Below are 16,753 nucleotides of genomic sequence, written 5' to 3'. Positions count from 1 at the left end.
TCACATTTTGTCCCCTTCCCTTCCCTCCTCCCCATGGCAGCATATAGTCAAGTATAGGATCTGTAAATACTTTCACATTATACATTAGTCAGGTTACAAAGACAGGTTGTATCAGCTGGAATGAAAAATGGTAAGCAGGACATAAAACCAAATAAGAGAAGTAAAAAGATCAGGTATTTTGCTTCCACCTGGATATAAACTCAGTTCTTTCTAGTTCTTTCTCTGGATGCACATATTTCTCTCCATCATTAGTCTTTTGGAATTGACTTACATCACTGCATTGCTGAGAGGAGTCCAGTCTATCAAAGTTGGTCATCACACATACGTTGTGTCTGTAATTGTGTACAAATTTCTCCTGGTTCTACTCTTCTCACTCAGCATCTGTTTGTATAAGCTTCTCTAGGTAAATATGAAGACTGTCTGCTCCTTGTTTCTTATAGCACAATAGTATTCCATAACATGCATATACCACAACTTGTTCAGCCATTCCCCAATTGATGGGCACCCCTTAATTTCCAATTCTTTGCCACCACAAAAAGAGCTGCTATAAACATTTTTGTACATATGGGTCTTTCTCCCACTTCTATGATCTCTTTGGGATATAACCCTAGGAGTGGTATTGCTGGATCAAAGGGTATGAAAGTATTTATAGCCCTTTGGGCATAATTCCAGATTGGAGAGAAACATTTTTAAACTTTTTTGAGATTATGAGCCATGCAACATTATATAACTAACATTAATGTGCACATATCAAGGAGTGCAACAAGGAGTATAGTTACATACCATATGCCATAACCAAGGAATCCAAATGTGGAAGCAAATGACCTCAAAATAAAACTAAGCCCAGATTGGAATATTCCCTCCCTTAGTATCTACCTAATCATTCATACTTCTCACCAAGTTAGGTTACCTTTTTCCAACATGTTCTGTCAAATTATGGATTCTTCTAAGTTGGTCAGGGATGCAACTTACAATTTTCTTATCTGTTTAGAACCACCATAGTAACTGTAGGTTGGATTTTTATCTGTATAAAATTTGAGTCTAGGCTCTTAAACAAGCAAATTCAAAATGCAGTTACAACTTAGCACTGTACACATCACCGATGATTATTATCTTAATGAGAAGCCTTTTAGTTACACTTTATGGATGTACTTAGTCATAAGGGATAATTTTTATTCAGGTTTATTTTTATGTTTGAATAGAAGATTAAGTTCATATTTTGGTAACTTAGCAGTATATTAATTTTGAGTTCTCAATATTTTTCTTATCATTTTGCAAACAATCTAAATAGTTCAATCCATAAAATCAAAACTCTAAATAATTAACACAATAAAGGTATTTTGTGGCTACATAGTTGAGTTTTGTTTTAAATATTTAATAAAGCCAGATCTATCATAATTGAAAAACTCTTAATATGCTATAAAATGGGGTATGTTAAAATAGTATTTGAGTGAGTGCACTTGAAAAGCATAGTAGTAATAAATAGTAACCAGTGACAGGAAGCTGAAATATATGAGCCTCTAATTCAGGAAATTGAACAGGAAAAGACTATTGACTGAAGGTCACTTTCAATTGCTTATGAAGAGTGTGATAGTTCTCTAGCAAAGACTGTATTTAGTTGCAAACACAGGAATTCAGTGGACAGGTCAAGATTTTCCAGGTCTCTTCTCTACTTTTCAACATACTTTAACCCAGGAAACAAAACATTTCAAATAATACAGTAACAAAATTGGTATTAGTGTAAAATCACTACATATTATACCAAATTTAAGATAGATAGATAGATAGATAGATAGATAGATAGATAGATAGATAGATAGATAGATAGATAGATAGATAGATAGATACCTCCTGGAATGCCTAGCCCATGATAGGTTTCTGGTGGGGATGGTTAGAAAAGCAGTGCAACCCGGGAAAGAAAGCTCACAATAACTTCTTTTATAACCATTCTACATCACATGTTAAATTATTTTCCAAATATCTAGACATCTTGTGAATAGTACTATTTTCAAGGTGTTCTCTTAAATAAATTTAGAGCCAGGTCAACTTTTAATGAGCTGTTATAAAACATTATTGTAAGGGATAACTTGCAGTGAAGTTTCCCCATTCTCAACATCATATATACATTCTTATTACTTCCTTATATTTTGTAACTAAGTTCAGTATTGTTTCCCCATATATATATATACATATGTAAGTCATTATGTATTTCAAGGTAATGTAAGAGCTATTGAGTATTAATACAATTGATTGGATTAACTATTGAGACCAAATTAGAGGTGTTTTTAGTTTGGGGAAAGGAATGGTAATGTGAGAGGTAGCAACGGGTTAAGTTTCTATAGAACTGCAAGAATTGCTGAAACAAAACTACTGATAAAAAGTACCAGACAGTAGCCTTGGGAAGAGTTGAGGCAGTAGCCTTGGGAAGAAGTTGAGTTCCCAGTTCCCAGAGAACTCCTAGATAATACTAAAAATGAAATAATGTAGAATAAAAGGAGCTGGCAGCAGCAGGTGGATTTGACCAATCAGAAAGCAGACAGTGGCCTTGGGATACTCAGGCCCAGATAAGGACACATCTAGGTTGGACTTAAGGGGGTTCAGTATTCTGAGGTTGTTACTGCGCTTACGTAGTGGACCTCATGTATTATGTATGTTATCTAACAAAATTAGAGCCTCATTAGTAATAATTAGGTTAATTTTTGGGAGGGACGGGGAATCCTTGTCTATTTAACCCAGTTTCTGCTTTTGTGGGGCAGCCTCCTCTCCCTGGATTTCCCAGAGACAGGACCACCCACTTCTTGAGAGATTCTAATAAAACTTAAAACCTTCACTTTGAAAGGTCTCTGAGTAGTCAGTTTGGTTTAGGGTTTCTGAACCCCACACAGTTTCACCCTCCCATTCTATATATGCCTTTATATATAGAATATATGTAAACATATATACAAAAACACACACACATATACCTATACATACACACTTTTCTGTTTGACCATTTTCTGCTTAATAAACATTTGCTGACTGATTTGGCCTGAGCCCATCCCCAGTTTTCTCTCCCTCTCAACCCCAGAAACTGGAAGTAGAATGGACAGTGGTTAGCAGCATTCATTTCAACCAAGTTGGAAGCTTTTCCTTGATCTAAGCATAATGACTATCCATCTGAAACTGGGGCAAATAGAACTAAGGGAGGATAAGTAAATAGGATTATCAGATAGCACAAAGCCAATTCATCAAACCCAACTCACTATTCCAGCACCCCGTCACCAGATCCTACAAACAGGTCACAAAAAGATACCCATCAATGAAATTTGTGAGGAATGTCTCTAAGAAAGAGGACCCGGAGGCTTCCCTTTACAGATTTCTCATTTGCATTAGACTACATGTGCTGTATGCACAGGTTTCTCATTCATTGGCCATTCTACTTGTGGAGGTGGTGTGAGTTTGGGATACAAAGTAGCACAGGATTATGATCACTGTCATTACTAACCAGCATTTATACAGCAACTTAAGGTTTGCAGAGCACTTTACTGATACCTCATTTTCCCTCACAACCCTCCTAAGGAAGAAGGTGCTATGATTACCCCCATTCTACAAAAGAGCAATCTGAAGCTTTGAGAGATTATGTGACATATGCCCAGGGTCCCAATGTTAGTGTCTGAGACTACATCAGAACTCAGATCTTTCTGATTATGATTATGGGTGAAATATTAATTTCTTTTTTGGAATACTGCGTACATGCCATCCCACCCCCTCCCCTTTTTAAAGTAAATGTCTTTGTGAAAAACTTTTTCTTAAAGTGAAAAATAATCATTTCAAAGGAGTCCTCCCACCCCAAGACCAGGCTGAGTGCCGTGGCCCCTCTGAGGGCAGAGAAGGCGGGTGAGAGGAGGCTCCTCGAGGTTGGGCACAACACCGCTCCCGCCCCCAAGGGGCAGTAATGGAGGCCTGGCACTCACCCACTGCCTCCTCTTCCACGCTAAGGTTTCACTAGGAGACTCGTGGGGGGTGGCCAGCCAGATCATGGGATCATGGATAAGAGTCCTGGGCCTGGATCCAAGAAGACACCTTTCTGAGTTCAAATCCAACCTCAGACACTCACTAGTTGTATAACCCTGGGAGAGTCACTTAACCCTATTTGTCTCAGTTTCCTCATCTGTAAAATGAGTGAGAAAACTCCAAATGGAGTCACGAAGAGCCGGACAGGACTAAAAAACAACCGGACAAGAGACCATTATGGCGCTGGCCTCTGCAGCTCTGCCATTCTCTCCCCTCGCGAGGAGGCATCGAGAGGCCGGATGAAGCACCTGCTACACATGCGCACACTCGCCCCTCCCGCCCCCTCAGGCATCACGAGACCCGCTGAGAAGCCGTTGGGAGGGGCGGGGCAGAGGCAGCACGCGCCCTCCAGCGAAGGCTCACTGCCCATAGTCCTCTCGCGCCCTCTCTCGGTGGCGGCGGTGCAGCGGTTGTGAGTATTTGGGGAGACCGGCTGGAGCTGGGAAGAGAGAGGAGTGGGGGCGGGGAAGACAATGCGGGGGAGGTGCTGAGTAGGGGGTGGGGAGGAAACTCTCCCGAGTTCTTAGTTAGGGGAGGGGGAAGAAGGCTGGCCTCTCAGCGCGCCTTCCAACGGCCTGGTGAGTGCCTCCCCCCTCCGGGGCTCCTTTCTCCTGCTCCTACTGGGCCCATCCCCTTTCTGCAGCTCTTGTCCCGCCCCACCCCACCTGCCCTTCCCCCGGTCCAGCCTGAGTGGTGCCTGGGTCGGAGAGCCAACATTCCTAAGGGGTCCATCCTGGAGGTGGAAGGGGGCGGTCACAGGGTTTGGGGCCCGATCCGTCTGGGCACTTTACAGACGAGGCCCCGGGGGCGAGAGAGGTCAAGTGGCCGTTTTCCACGGCCGCATCACACAACGAGGCCGGGCCACAGGCCAGAGTTAAACCCTCAGACTCTCCCTTCAGATCCCTCTGATTTCTGCTGGATCACGTTGCCCGACTGTATGCGCCCCTCGGGGACGAAGATAATTCCCAAATCTTTAAGACTGCGGATCGAGATCTCCCGTAGGCCACCTAATCCAACTCCTCTACCTCCCCACCCCACCTCCACCTCCCCTTTAAAAAAAAAATAAGCCAGGAAACTGAGGCCCAGAGAGGTTGTGCCTTGCCAAAGGTCACAAAAATCCAGGGCCCTCCTCTAATCTTTCTTTAATAATCTAGGAAATTGAGGCCTAGAGAGGTTGTGACTTGCCAGAGTAGAATTTGAACTCAGGTCCCCAGACTCTAAAGTCAGAACTCATTTAACTCTATATCTTGATTGCATTATCTTTGCCCCTAACTCTTCCCCTTCTACTAACTTGCCTCTTTGGGAGATGTTATTGCCATCCTGTCAGTCACCCAGGCTTGAAATCTAGTACTTATCTTTGACTCATCTCTTTTTCTGTCTTTAATCTAACTGTCTCATATATTTATTTACTAACTTTTGGCGGTTATGCTTCCATGATAGCTGTCACAGCTTTTCTATTCTCTCCTCACAACTTGATCACCTTAGTTCGAACCTTTATTACTTTTCCCTCAGATAAGCTTCCCTGGTTATTATTTAGTGGTTCCTAATTTTCTCTAAAATCTAGGGCTCTAGGAGGTTGATAGAGTACCAGGCCTGAAGTCAGGAAGACTCATCTTCCTGAGTTCAAATGTGACCTCAGACACTAGCTGTGTGACCTTGGGCAAGTCACTTAACCCTGTTTGCCTCAGCTTCTCATCTGTAAAATGAGCGAATTAGCTGGAGAAAGAAATGGCAAAACACTCCACTGTCTTGCCAAGAAAACCCCAAATGGGGGCTTTAAGAGTCCAACAAGATTGAACAGCAATTGCCTCTAGAAAAAAAGACTCCTTAGCCTAGCATGGTCCTCCATGATCTGGTGGAGTTTTCCCTCCACAATCTGGTTTCAACCTATTTTTCCAGTTATTATTTCATTTTTGTTCCCTTCATGCACTTTGTGTTCTGACCAAATCTATCTGCTTCCCAGACTGAATATGCTGTTTTGTGCATTAAGGCAGCTCATCTCCTATGACTTATACTTTTTTTCACCTCCTTTAAGAATCCTCTTTTTTTCTTCAAGGATCAGATCAGGTGCCAACTTCTTAATGGATTCCTGATACCCTTCTTCCTTAAATGAAAGTTTTTTTCTTCCTCTTCATATTTTTCTAAAGCACTCTAGATCTCTCTTTTGCTATATTGTATTCTCCCACTAGAAGGTAAAAACACATTGTAGTGAGGAGTATCATATTTTATCTTTGTATTGCCAGTGTCCTAGCATAGTGTTGTGCTCATAGCTGTCTTTTCATGAAATTTTGTTAAATTGTTAGTTTAGGAGCTTGGTTTGCTCATAGGATTTATCATGTTTAGCATATTAAACTTAGAATCATAGTTTATTTAGACAATAATTATAATATAGTTATAACCACAAACTAGGAATTATTTAGATAATAATTATAATATAGTTATAACCACAAACTAGGAATCTAGTGCATATGTGTGCTAGTTTATAAAAAGCATCAAATGCCAGAGAAGAAACTTAAGGTAACTAATACTCTGCAAATTTCATGCTCTGTTTTGCAGATACAGAAAACTATCAATTTTAGAAAAGTTGAGGAAAATTTAGAATACTGTTCAATCCTTCCTCACTTTACTCCAATTTTTACCGTGTGTCACAAAATATCTCATTTTTTTGAGATATTGCCAACTTGGTTCTACTTTCTTCTGAATGTTTAAACTTGTTCTTATTTCTGATTTGAGCCTTTTCAGCAATTAGAGTTATAAGATTCTTGTGTCTAACCTCTACAGTAACTGGATAAATTAATTTTTCTGGGCCTCTGTTACTTGATTTTACAATGAGAATAATGCCTTTTACCAGCATGAAAGCAGCGGGACTGGAAGAGATGCTCTCCTGAAGTCCTTTACAATGTTTGCGATCCAATAATAAGGGTGCCATTGTCCACCAAACTCCCAGTTCTTTAAGGCATAACCAGAACAGGGACACTTTGATAGATCAAAAGTCATCAAGATGTACATAAGCAAGCAAAGCATTGAATATAACTGATTCTTGTTAAAATGACCTCCCGAAGAACAAAATTTATATTGGTTTTATATATTTGAGAGTCATACCTATACTGTTTGTTTTTATTGTATAAAATCTATAATGATTCTATATTTTTACACAGCCTGTTGCAGAGGTTTTAGAAATCATTTGGGGGGAATGTTTTGGATCAGTGTGTGAGCATCTTAACTTATTCTTCATTTAAAAATCATTATCTGGAGCGGCTAGGTGGCACAGCGAGTAAAGTGCTAACCCCGAAGTCAGGAGAACCTGAGTTTGGTTCTGGCCTCAGACACTTAACACCCACACAAAAAAACTAGCTGTGTAACCTTGGACAAATTGCTTGACCCCAATTGCCCTCCAAAAGGCAAAAAATATATAAATAAATAAAAATCATTATCTAACTGATTCCGTTTCCCCCCCCACCCAGAGGATAAGAAGATCCTGGAAAAAAAAATTTTTTTCCATAATTTCTCACCATTTTTCTGATCTTTATGCCATTGTCCCTACAACCTCCTCCCCAACTTTTTCCTTCCAATAGCTTATTTCCCATATGCCTCTCTTTATTCCACAGCATACATATACCTAGTGCTCTAGTCTGTGTGTCCATTAGTATATCAGCTTCCTTAAGATATTCCCCACATCTCCATTTCTATAGTACTTCCCATTCCCAACAGCTATTTATTAAACATGTTCTCTGTCTTCACTTTGCTGCATTCTGTAAGAAATAAAAAGGAAGTAGAAGACTCAAGGAAATGGAACAGTGGAGGCTGAACAGGAGCTCTCTCTCCAGGGTAAGAGAGGAGAAACAGAAACTTCTTAAGAAATGAACTTTTGGGGAGAGATTTCTAAGAGAAGGGATCATTTCCATTCTAGCAAAGTATGTGTTACTGGAGATTAAGAAAATTTTTTCTTGGGTTAAGTGGGATTTATCCCTACCATGGAAACCAAAACCACATTGGGATAAAATTCTCCATTAGCCATTTGGGAATTTGATGGGGAGGGAATCCATATTATCCCTTTTAAACCTGAGATGGAAAAAATGAAACTATATGTAGACTGGATAAAGATGTAATGTTTAGAGGTATGAGGCAAGTCTAATTTTTTGTTTATCACCTGAACCCTGGTCATGTGCAGACAAGTCCTGGGTAGAACCCTTGACCTGGACTCAGGAAGACCTGAGTTAAAATCCTGCCTCAGAAACTTTACTGGCATTGTGACCCTTGGCAAGTCACTTATCCTCTGTTTCATTTTCCATTAAAAGAGGATTATCATAGCACCTGCCTTCTGAGAATATAGTGAAAATAAAATAAGGTTTTATTATTAAGCATTTTGTAGTTTAAAGTGCATGTTGTTATAGAAAAAGGGCTGGTAGTGTAATCAAACATTGTTCTAGGCATTCAGGAGATCTGGGAGTCTTGATTCTGCAGTTATTTAGCAGTGATCTTGAACAGTATAATTCAGTTCAACAGATATTTGTTGAGCATTTTTTGTGTGCAAGTCATTATTACAGATGTTTGCTATGAGGTATAAAAAGACTAATATGTTCTGGACTCTTCCCTCAGAGAATTTATAATGTAGAAGATAAAATATACATGGGTAATCAGAATACAATGTAAAGATAAGTAATTGTTATAAGAAAGATGTTTACAGTGCTATGGGACTTAGGAGAAGGAAGAAATAGAGATTACTTTTGTCTATGGGAGTGAATGAATAAAAACCCATTAATAAACATTTATTTTATGCAAATCTTTATGCTAAGTGTTAGTATTATTAACAGAAAGAGATAGTCCCTGCTCTCCAGGAGCTTACATTCTGATGGAAGAGAAAATACATACAGGAAAAAAATGAGACTTAAGACTTAATGGAGGGAGTAGCTTTTGAATCGGGACTTGAAAACAGGTAGGATTTTGTTAGGCAGAGATGGGAAAGGGAATTCAAAATGGAAAAGGAGAGGAGGACCAGTGAGCAAAAGGCAGTGAGGTGGGAAGACACAGACCTTGTTTGAGGAATGATGAAGTAGTTTATTTTGACTGTGGCATAGTGTGAAATAAGTCTAGAAAGATAGGTGTGGAGAACCTTCAATGTCATACTAAGAAGTCTGTGGTTTATTCTATAGAAATTACTTTAGTCCTCAGTTTCTTCATCTACAAAATAATTGTATTGGACGAGGTGATCACTAATATGTCTTCTGTGTAAAATATCTACTTCTTTGATGCTTCTTTGGAACTGTGATTTCATCACTGTAGGAACTCCCTAAAGGGACATGGATTGCAGTCTGCCCACATCTTACTGTGTAGCTCTTCTCCATCTTCCTTGTACCTGACTTCAAGCTTCTACCAGACTTTTGAGGAGAACTTCCAAAAAATCTTAATATTGGTGCATATTAGTGGTTCACTGGGCTATAAATCAGTTATCACTTTCTTCATTGACTCTTTAAATTTTTCTACTAATTGACATAGAGCAATCTGCTTCAAATTTTCAGTTTCCATAGAGCAAGGATCGTTTCCTATATTTTTAAAATAGAACCCTAAATCAGGATTATGTAAGAACTCTGTCAAATTTTAAATATTACAGACCTAATCAGATGATACCTGATGAGCCAGTAGAATGGTATAAGAAAAATAGAGATAATGTTTTTGATCTCCAGCATATGTTATCTCATAATGATAAGCAAGATGTACATCTCCTGAAATAGGATTGTATATTGTACTGTTCTTATATCATGGTCAAGACCCAGAAGAATGTTTCTACTAATACAGAGGGTGATGTTGTTACCATGATTCAGATAGTTATGACCCAGAATGATTTTAGCACAGGGTAGTTGTGTTATCATCAGCCATAGATTGATTCTAGTAAACTTAATAGCTCTATCCATATCCTTATACAAATTCAACTTTTTTCCAAAGGTTCAGATAATGTTTTTACTATTTGCTGCAAGAAATGGTTCTTCATAGCATATATCCAGTGGTTGATGTAAACCATAGAACATAAACTCCTAGAAAATAGATACTGTTATACTTTTATATTTTTGTCATATTTATTTATTTTATATATATTATATATATTTATATATTGTATATTTTTATTTTTCTGGTACATATTAAGTGCTTAAGTGCTTGTTGGTATACACTGATTATTGTGAAGGAATTTTTTTTAATAAATTTTTTTAATGATTTTACTTCTTCATTTCCCGATATATGTCTTTTACTTTTTTTCTCAGAGAGTCAAATAAAATAGTCAACAAACATTTGTAAATGACTACTATGTGCCAAGCACTGTACTAAGTAAGCACTGGTGTAAAGCCAATCATGAGCAGCTCTTCTGAGGACTGCTACTACTAATAACTTTAAGGATCTAATTGCATAGTATAGTGAACTTTCTATTTATTCAGCAATAAACTGAAACAAAACATTCAAGGAACGAAAACACAACATTTACAACAGTATAACATAACAACTTAATACTAAGGTGGCTACATAGTCTTAAGCGAAACATATCATTCACTGTCACAATCCCCTCAATCAGTATAGAGTACCCAGGTCAAGTCTTCTTTCATCTTGACTTCAGGGTGGCTTGCAATTATCCCTAAGCCAGTCATCCTTAAGGGGTAGTAAAAAGTGCAAACACTATCCTCTGCTAGGTCACAATAAGCTACAATATCACCAGTCAACACTAAGTATCCAAGTAAAGTCTCCTTTTATCTTAACTGGAGGCTGACTTCCAAACCCCATGGCTTCTCATCCAGGTCCCAGCTCTTGCCTGGATTCATAGGTAGGCAGCTCTCCCAGCTCTTGCCTGGATTTACACGCAGGCTGCTCTCTGCTCTGGTTCTTTATCTCAGCCCACAGGATTTATTCCACTCCAAGTCTTTAAAAGTTTCTGTTTCTAGGAAGACACAGCTTAAGAGAGTTATAACAATATTTACCCACAGTGCTGACACTATCAACTCAATTCTTTTTCTGTCTGACAAAGTAACACAAACCAACAGACAAAGCTTCTGTCTGAGAAATCAAACACAAATCAACAGTAAGGTCCCAGGACTCCTGTAAACAGCAGTAAAGCCCTCCTTCAGGACTTTTATAAACAGCAGTAAAGTCCTCTTTCAACAGAATGCTGTCTTCTGACAAAGTAACATCAACACAAACAGAACAGACAGACAAAGTGCTGGACATCACAAACATTCTCCCTCAGTTCTGCTTGTCCTAACTTGAACTTTTATCTGCTCTGCTCCTTCCTGTTCCACCCTTCCTGTTCTGCTCTTTCAACAAGCTCCTCCCACCGTGGGCTCCACATGATGAACTTAGGCCTATTAAGGGCAGGGAAGGTCTCCAAACTCCCTTAGGTCTATTAAGGGCAACACAATATATACTGTGTCCAACAAAGACTTGACACAATCAAAGGCTCAAAGGTACTTGAATAGCTGAAACAAGCAGTAAAGTACTACTTTGCCACTACAACTGGTAATACAAAGAAAGGCAGAACAAAACCAAAAAAGGCCCTTTCTCTCAAGGAGCTCACAGTCAAATGGAGGAGACAACATGCAGATAAATATGTATGAACAAGCTATATACAGGATAAATCTCAAATAATCAACAGAGGAAAGATACTAGAGTTAAGGGGAATTGGGAAGGTAAGATTTTTATATGGGACTTAAGTCAGGGAAGCTAGAAGATGAGAGGAGGAGAGAGAATGGTTTTTGTGAAAATTCCCTGTACAGCTGAATTAAAGGTATACTCCTTTCTATTCCCATTCAGTTTTCTCCATAGGTTTATCATATCTCATGAGCTTTTCTAAGATTCTGTTCATCTCTTTGACTTCTTCCTCATTTATTGTGTGGTTACATTTATCTGACTCTGAGAAGGTAAATATGGTTTACTGTCTATTTCCTCCTTTAATTCATTTAGGTTTTCCTTTATGAATTTGTATGCCACACTATTTTGTGCATATGTGTTTAGTATTGCTATTACATCATTGTCTATGTTTCCTTTTAGCAAGTGTAATTTCCATGCTTATGTCTAGTTTTGCTTTTGCTTTGTTGGAGATCATGATTGCTACCCTTGCCTTTTTTAACTTTAGCTAAGAATAATAGGTCCTGTTCCAGCTTCTTATTTTAACTCTTTATGTGTCTATTTCATGTGTGTTTCTTGAAAACAATATATTGTTGGATTCTGGTTTCTAATCCCTTCTGTTATCTGCTTCCATTTTATGAATAAGTTCATCCTATTCACATTCAGAGTTATGATTACTAACTGTGCATTTCCCTCTATCCTATTTTGTTCAGTTTATCCTTCTATCTCTTTTTATCCTGCCCCTCCTCTAAAGTTTGTTTTGCTTCTAACCACTGCCTTTATCTGCCCTCTCTTTTATCATTTCTCCATGCCTTTTCTTGCCATCTTTCCTTCCTGTTTCCCTGCTAAAATCTCTATTACCAATTGAGTATGTGTATGTATGTGTGTATACATGTATATAATGTATATATACACATGCATATAAATGTGTATATATGTATATATGTATGTATATGTGTATTTATGTATGTATATTTTCTCTCTTTGAACCAGTTTAGATGTGAGTGAAGTTCAACTATTGCCTGCTCCACCCCTTCCTCCATTTTCCCCTCCTCTGTAAAAGCTCTTATTTTCATGTCTTTTTTATGTGAAATGATTTTCCACATTCTTGTTCTCCATTCTCTCTTTTTCTAGGGCATCCCTCTTTTTTGTCTTATCTTTTTTTTTTTGCATCATCCCAACATAATCCACCCATTTCTACATCCTCTTTCTATGTAGGAATCTTCTACCTGCCTTAATAATAATAAAATTCTTAGAAGATATATGTATCTTTTCCCCATATAGAAATAGAAACAGTTTAACCTTATTGAATCCCTTATGATTTCTCTTTCATGTTTACCTTTTTATGCTTCTCTTGAGTCTTGTATTTGAAAGGCAGAATTTCTATTCAGCCCTGGTGTTTTCATCAGAAATGCTTGAATGTCCTCTATTTGATTAAAAAAAAAAAACCTTTTCCCCCAGAAGGATTATACTGAATTTTGCTGCATAGGTTATTCTTGGTTGTAATCCTAGCTCTTGCCTTCTGGAATATTTTATTCTAAATCCTCCACTTCTTTAATGTAGTAGTTGCTAAATCTTCTGTGATCCTGACTTGTGGCTCAGTGCTATTTAAATGGTTTCCTTCTGGTTGCTTGAAGTATTTTCTCTTTGACCTGAGGAAATTTGGCTATAATATTTCTGGTTAAGATCTTTCCAGGTAATTGGTGGATTCTTTCCATTTATGTTTTACCCTATGATTCAAGGATATTGGGGCAGTTTTGAAATATGGTGTCTAGGCTAATAATTCTTAAATCATCTCTCCTCAATTATTACCCAGGTCAGTTGTTCTATAATGAAATATTTCTCATTTTCTTGTCTTTTTTCATTCTTTTGTCTTTGTTTTATTGCTTCTTGATGTTTTGAGATATCATTAGTTTTTGCTTATCCAATTTTAATTTTTAAGGAATTATTTTCTTCAGTGAGCTTTTGTACCTCTTTTTTTATTGACCAGTTCTGCTTTTTAAGGAGTTACTTTAATCAATGAATTTTTGTACCTCTTTTTCCATTTGACCTATTATTTTTCTTAAGGGTTTTTTAAAAGTATTTTTTGTGCTTCTTTTACAAAGCTCTTGTCTTTTCACTATTTTCTTCCTTTTATTTCAGTTATTTATCTAATTTTTTCTCTACTACTTTTTTTTTATTTTGAAAATCACTGGGGCAGCTAGGTGGTGCAGTCAATAGAGCACTGGCCCTGGAGTCAGGAGGACCTGAGTTCAAATCTGGCCTCAGACACTTAACACAAAAACTAGCTGTGTGACCTTGGGCAAGTCACTTAACCCCCATTGCCCTACCTTCTTCCCCCCTCCAAAAAGCAAAACAAAACAAAACAAAAAAACATTTTTAGCTCTTCTAAGAATTCATGTTAAGATTGTGTCCAATTCACATTTTTTCCTTTAAGACTTTGCTTGTAGCTGTTTTGACTTCATTGTCTCCTGAGTTTGTGTCATGATTTTCCCTGTGTAATTTTTTATGGTCACCTTTTTTTGTTTGCTCATTTTTCTACCTTATTTCTTGATTTGGGACTTTATGTTGATTTTTGGGTCTGTTCCCAGCGTGTGGGTGGGGGCACTAGATTAAATATGTGAAGAGATTGAATCTTAGAAAACATGCATTATTTAGGTCACTGCAAGGGCACTTGCCTCTTGCCACTAGAATTAGAAATTGTGACATCAATGCTCTTTTTTACTGTTGTTTTAAGTAGCTGCTATATGCGAAGTGAATTTGACTACTACTAGTATATATTTGGTGTTCTGAGGATTCTTTTTGTTAAATTTTGCTTTGTTATTTCAGGGAACTTCCATAGTGGAAACTCCTCCTATCAATACAGATTAGCAACTCTTATGTAACTTACAATTATAGAGAGTTACCTAAAACTCAGAGAAGTAAAATGATGTACCCGTAATCATACAGCTAGTATATGTCAAAGGCAGCACTTGACTTTAGATCTTTCTGACTAGTAGTCTATCAATTATGTCATGCTGCCTCTTTTTTTGAGGAAAAATGGTTAACTATAAAAAGTTGATTTATATATCTTAATACATTCTAGACTCAGCAAAGATAATTTTTAGTGCACTGACCCCTCTTAAATCTTTTTATTTTATTTTTCATTGACTGGCCTATAAACCTAAGGATACATACACACACACATATGTTAGTGGTTGTAGTTTTTGTGGGAGAAGCATGGTGGGAGTCATGTCTTTCTAGGTTATTGTTAAAGTTTGTTTCAAAGAAGAAATGGTAAAAGTACTCTTCAGTGCAGTGAACTCTGCTGATCACTCATAGTTCCCTCATGTACCTACTTGTAAAAACCATAGCAAAGATTCTGGGAAATACTGTATTCTGACTACCACTTTAGCAGTTAGTTTTAACTTGACTCTAGCTTGGTCAAGGATGGATTATGATGTAGAGATATTAGAAAATTCCCTGAATCCAAGTTTTCAGAAAATACAAATTCATTCCCTTGCTCATACATAGACATGATATTTATGATGGAACTTCCATGAGAAAAAAACAAGTTTCACTCTCAAGATTTTGTAGAAGAACCTACAATGAAGAAAAACAACCTAGAATGGACACAAAAAAGGACTTTTTCTTATTAAATGTAGTAGTGTTCTCTCTGTTAACTTTGAGGGCAGAAAAGAGAAACAGAAAATAAGAGAGTAAGTAGAAGAGTAGGAGATTAACTTTGGTTAGATATTCTAAATCTCTCCTCTTATATCTGACTTAGTGATGAATTTTTCACCATGGGAAGATGCAGTTTATTGTTCCGGCAGTTTTCGCTGCTTCTCTGGAAGAATTACATTGTAAAGGTAAGTAAGTATAAACAACCTTGAGAAAATCTGAGGGGCTAATCGTCCAAAGGAAAAGAAAGTCTGATGCTCTTATTTCTAGTATCTGTTATTTCTTTTTTTATCAATGCTGGGACTTTCAGTGGCTAGAGGTTATATGTACAGGAAGAGACAAGACCAGTAGAACCAGAAGTACACTCAGACAGGGTTTAAACCAGATCTGGCCAGTAATCACATTAGTGGTAAGTGAGAATCACAGGAAATATCAAAGATCTAGGGAAGAACTAGATCAGATACCGGAAGTCAAACCAGTGTTTGTAGTCAATCACATATAATGATTGTTAGAGCAAACATAGAATCAACTAGTATATATATGTAGGTAGGTAAAAATCAGTAGGATACATATACCAAAAAAACTAAGATGAGCTAGAATCTAGCTACTAGATGATCAAAAGTCTCACAAATAGCCCAGCAGAGCCACAGAAATCCAAGTGTCTAGGCAAAATAGGAGAACAAATGCAAGACACTGGCACCAACACCTTGATTCCTGAGACCTGGGAGTATTGATGTGCTTCCTGTTAGTTCCAAAGGTGCCTAATGTAATGCCTTCAGGTGGAAATAGGTAAGTGAAGAATATGGAACTAGAGAGAGATGGCAGATTTTTGTACTTTTCAGACCACAGAGCATTGGATGTAGTGGTTTGAGGCTAGAAGAAAATAATTCTAAATGTGAGAGAATTGACTATGTTCCCTCTATGTATGTTTTCAATTTCTCTACCAGAGGCGGCTGTGGATAGTTACATTCCTAGAAGTCATCCTGGAATTGCTCTTTGCTATTATGCTTTTGATGTTTCGCAAGTATATTCCCACAGAGCAGGTGGCTTCTGTCAGTTACAGTGTTCAAGATATCGATACCTTACCCTCATTTTTCCAAGATTTCCCAAGTCCGGGCAGCCTGTGGGAACTGGTTTATGTGCCATCCAGCAATGAAGCGGTGAAGGGTATCGCCAAAGATGTGCAACGGACTTTAGGCAAAACTATTAAAGGTTAGGAAATATGAAGAGAGGAGTTTCTACAAAATATATTATTAAATTAATTTGTAGGTCACATTCATGTATATTGTGTCTTATACTAAGTCTCATAACTATGGGTACTCTGGGAAAGAAATCTCTAGTTATCTTATAAATATAAAATTATAAGCTACGTAAAGCTTGAGGATGAAATTAAAACCAAGTTATTTCTGAGGATAGCCAACAAAAATGTAACCTG

The 16,753-nt window shown here is 37.7% G+C and overlaps 1 protein-coding gene across 1 annotated transcript in view; it reads left to right on the top strand.

The window, feature by feature from the left end:
• Positions 1–7,811: 7,811 nt before the first annotated feature.
• Positions 7,812–16,753, top strand: part of LOC138158751 (phospholipid-transporting ATPase ABCA3-like) — a 177,674-nt gene continuing 168,732 nt past the window's right edge. The window contains exons 1-3 of the mRNA XM_069084939.1: positions 7,812–7,881; positions 15,425–15,506; positions 16,266–16,530. Coding sequence (XP_068941040.1) covers positions 15,441–15,506; positions 16,266–16,530 — 331 coding nt within the window. The 5' untranslated portion in view covers positions 7,812–7,881; positions 15,425–15,440. The remainder of the gene's footprint in view (positions 7,882–15,424; positions 15,507–16,265; positions 16,531–16,753) is intronic.

The sequence above is a fragment of the Petaurus breviceps genome, unplaced genomic scaffold (assembly GCF_028583685.1).
Source record: "Petaurus breviceps papuanus isolate PSGF00001 unplaced genomic scaffold, PetGlider_PUasm1.0 175, whole genome shotgun sequence".
Lineage (NCBI taxonomy): Eukaryota > Metazoa > Chordata > Mammalia > Diprotodontia > Petauridae > Petaurus > Petaurus breviceps.
This window is presented reverse-complemented; position numbering and strand designations above follow the sequence as displayed.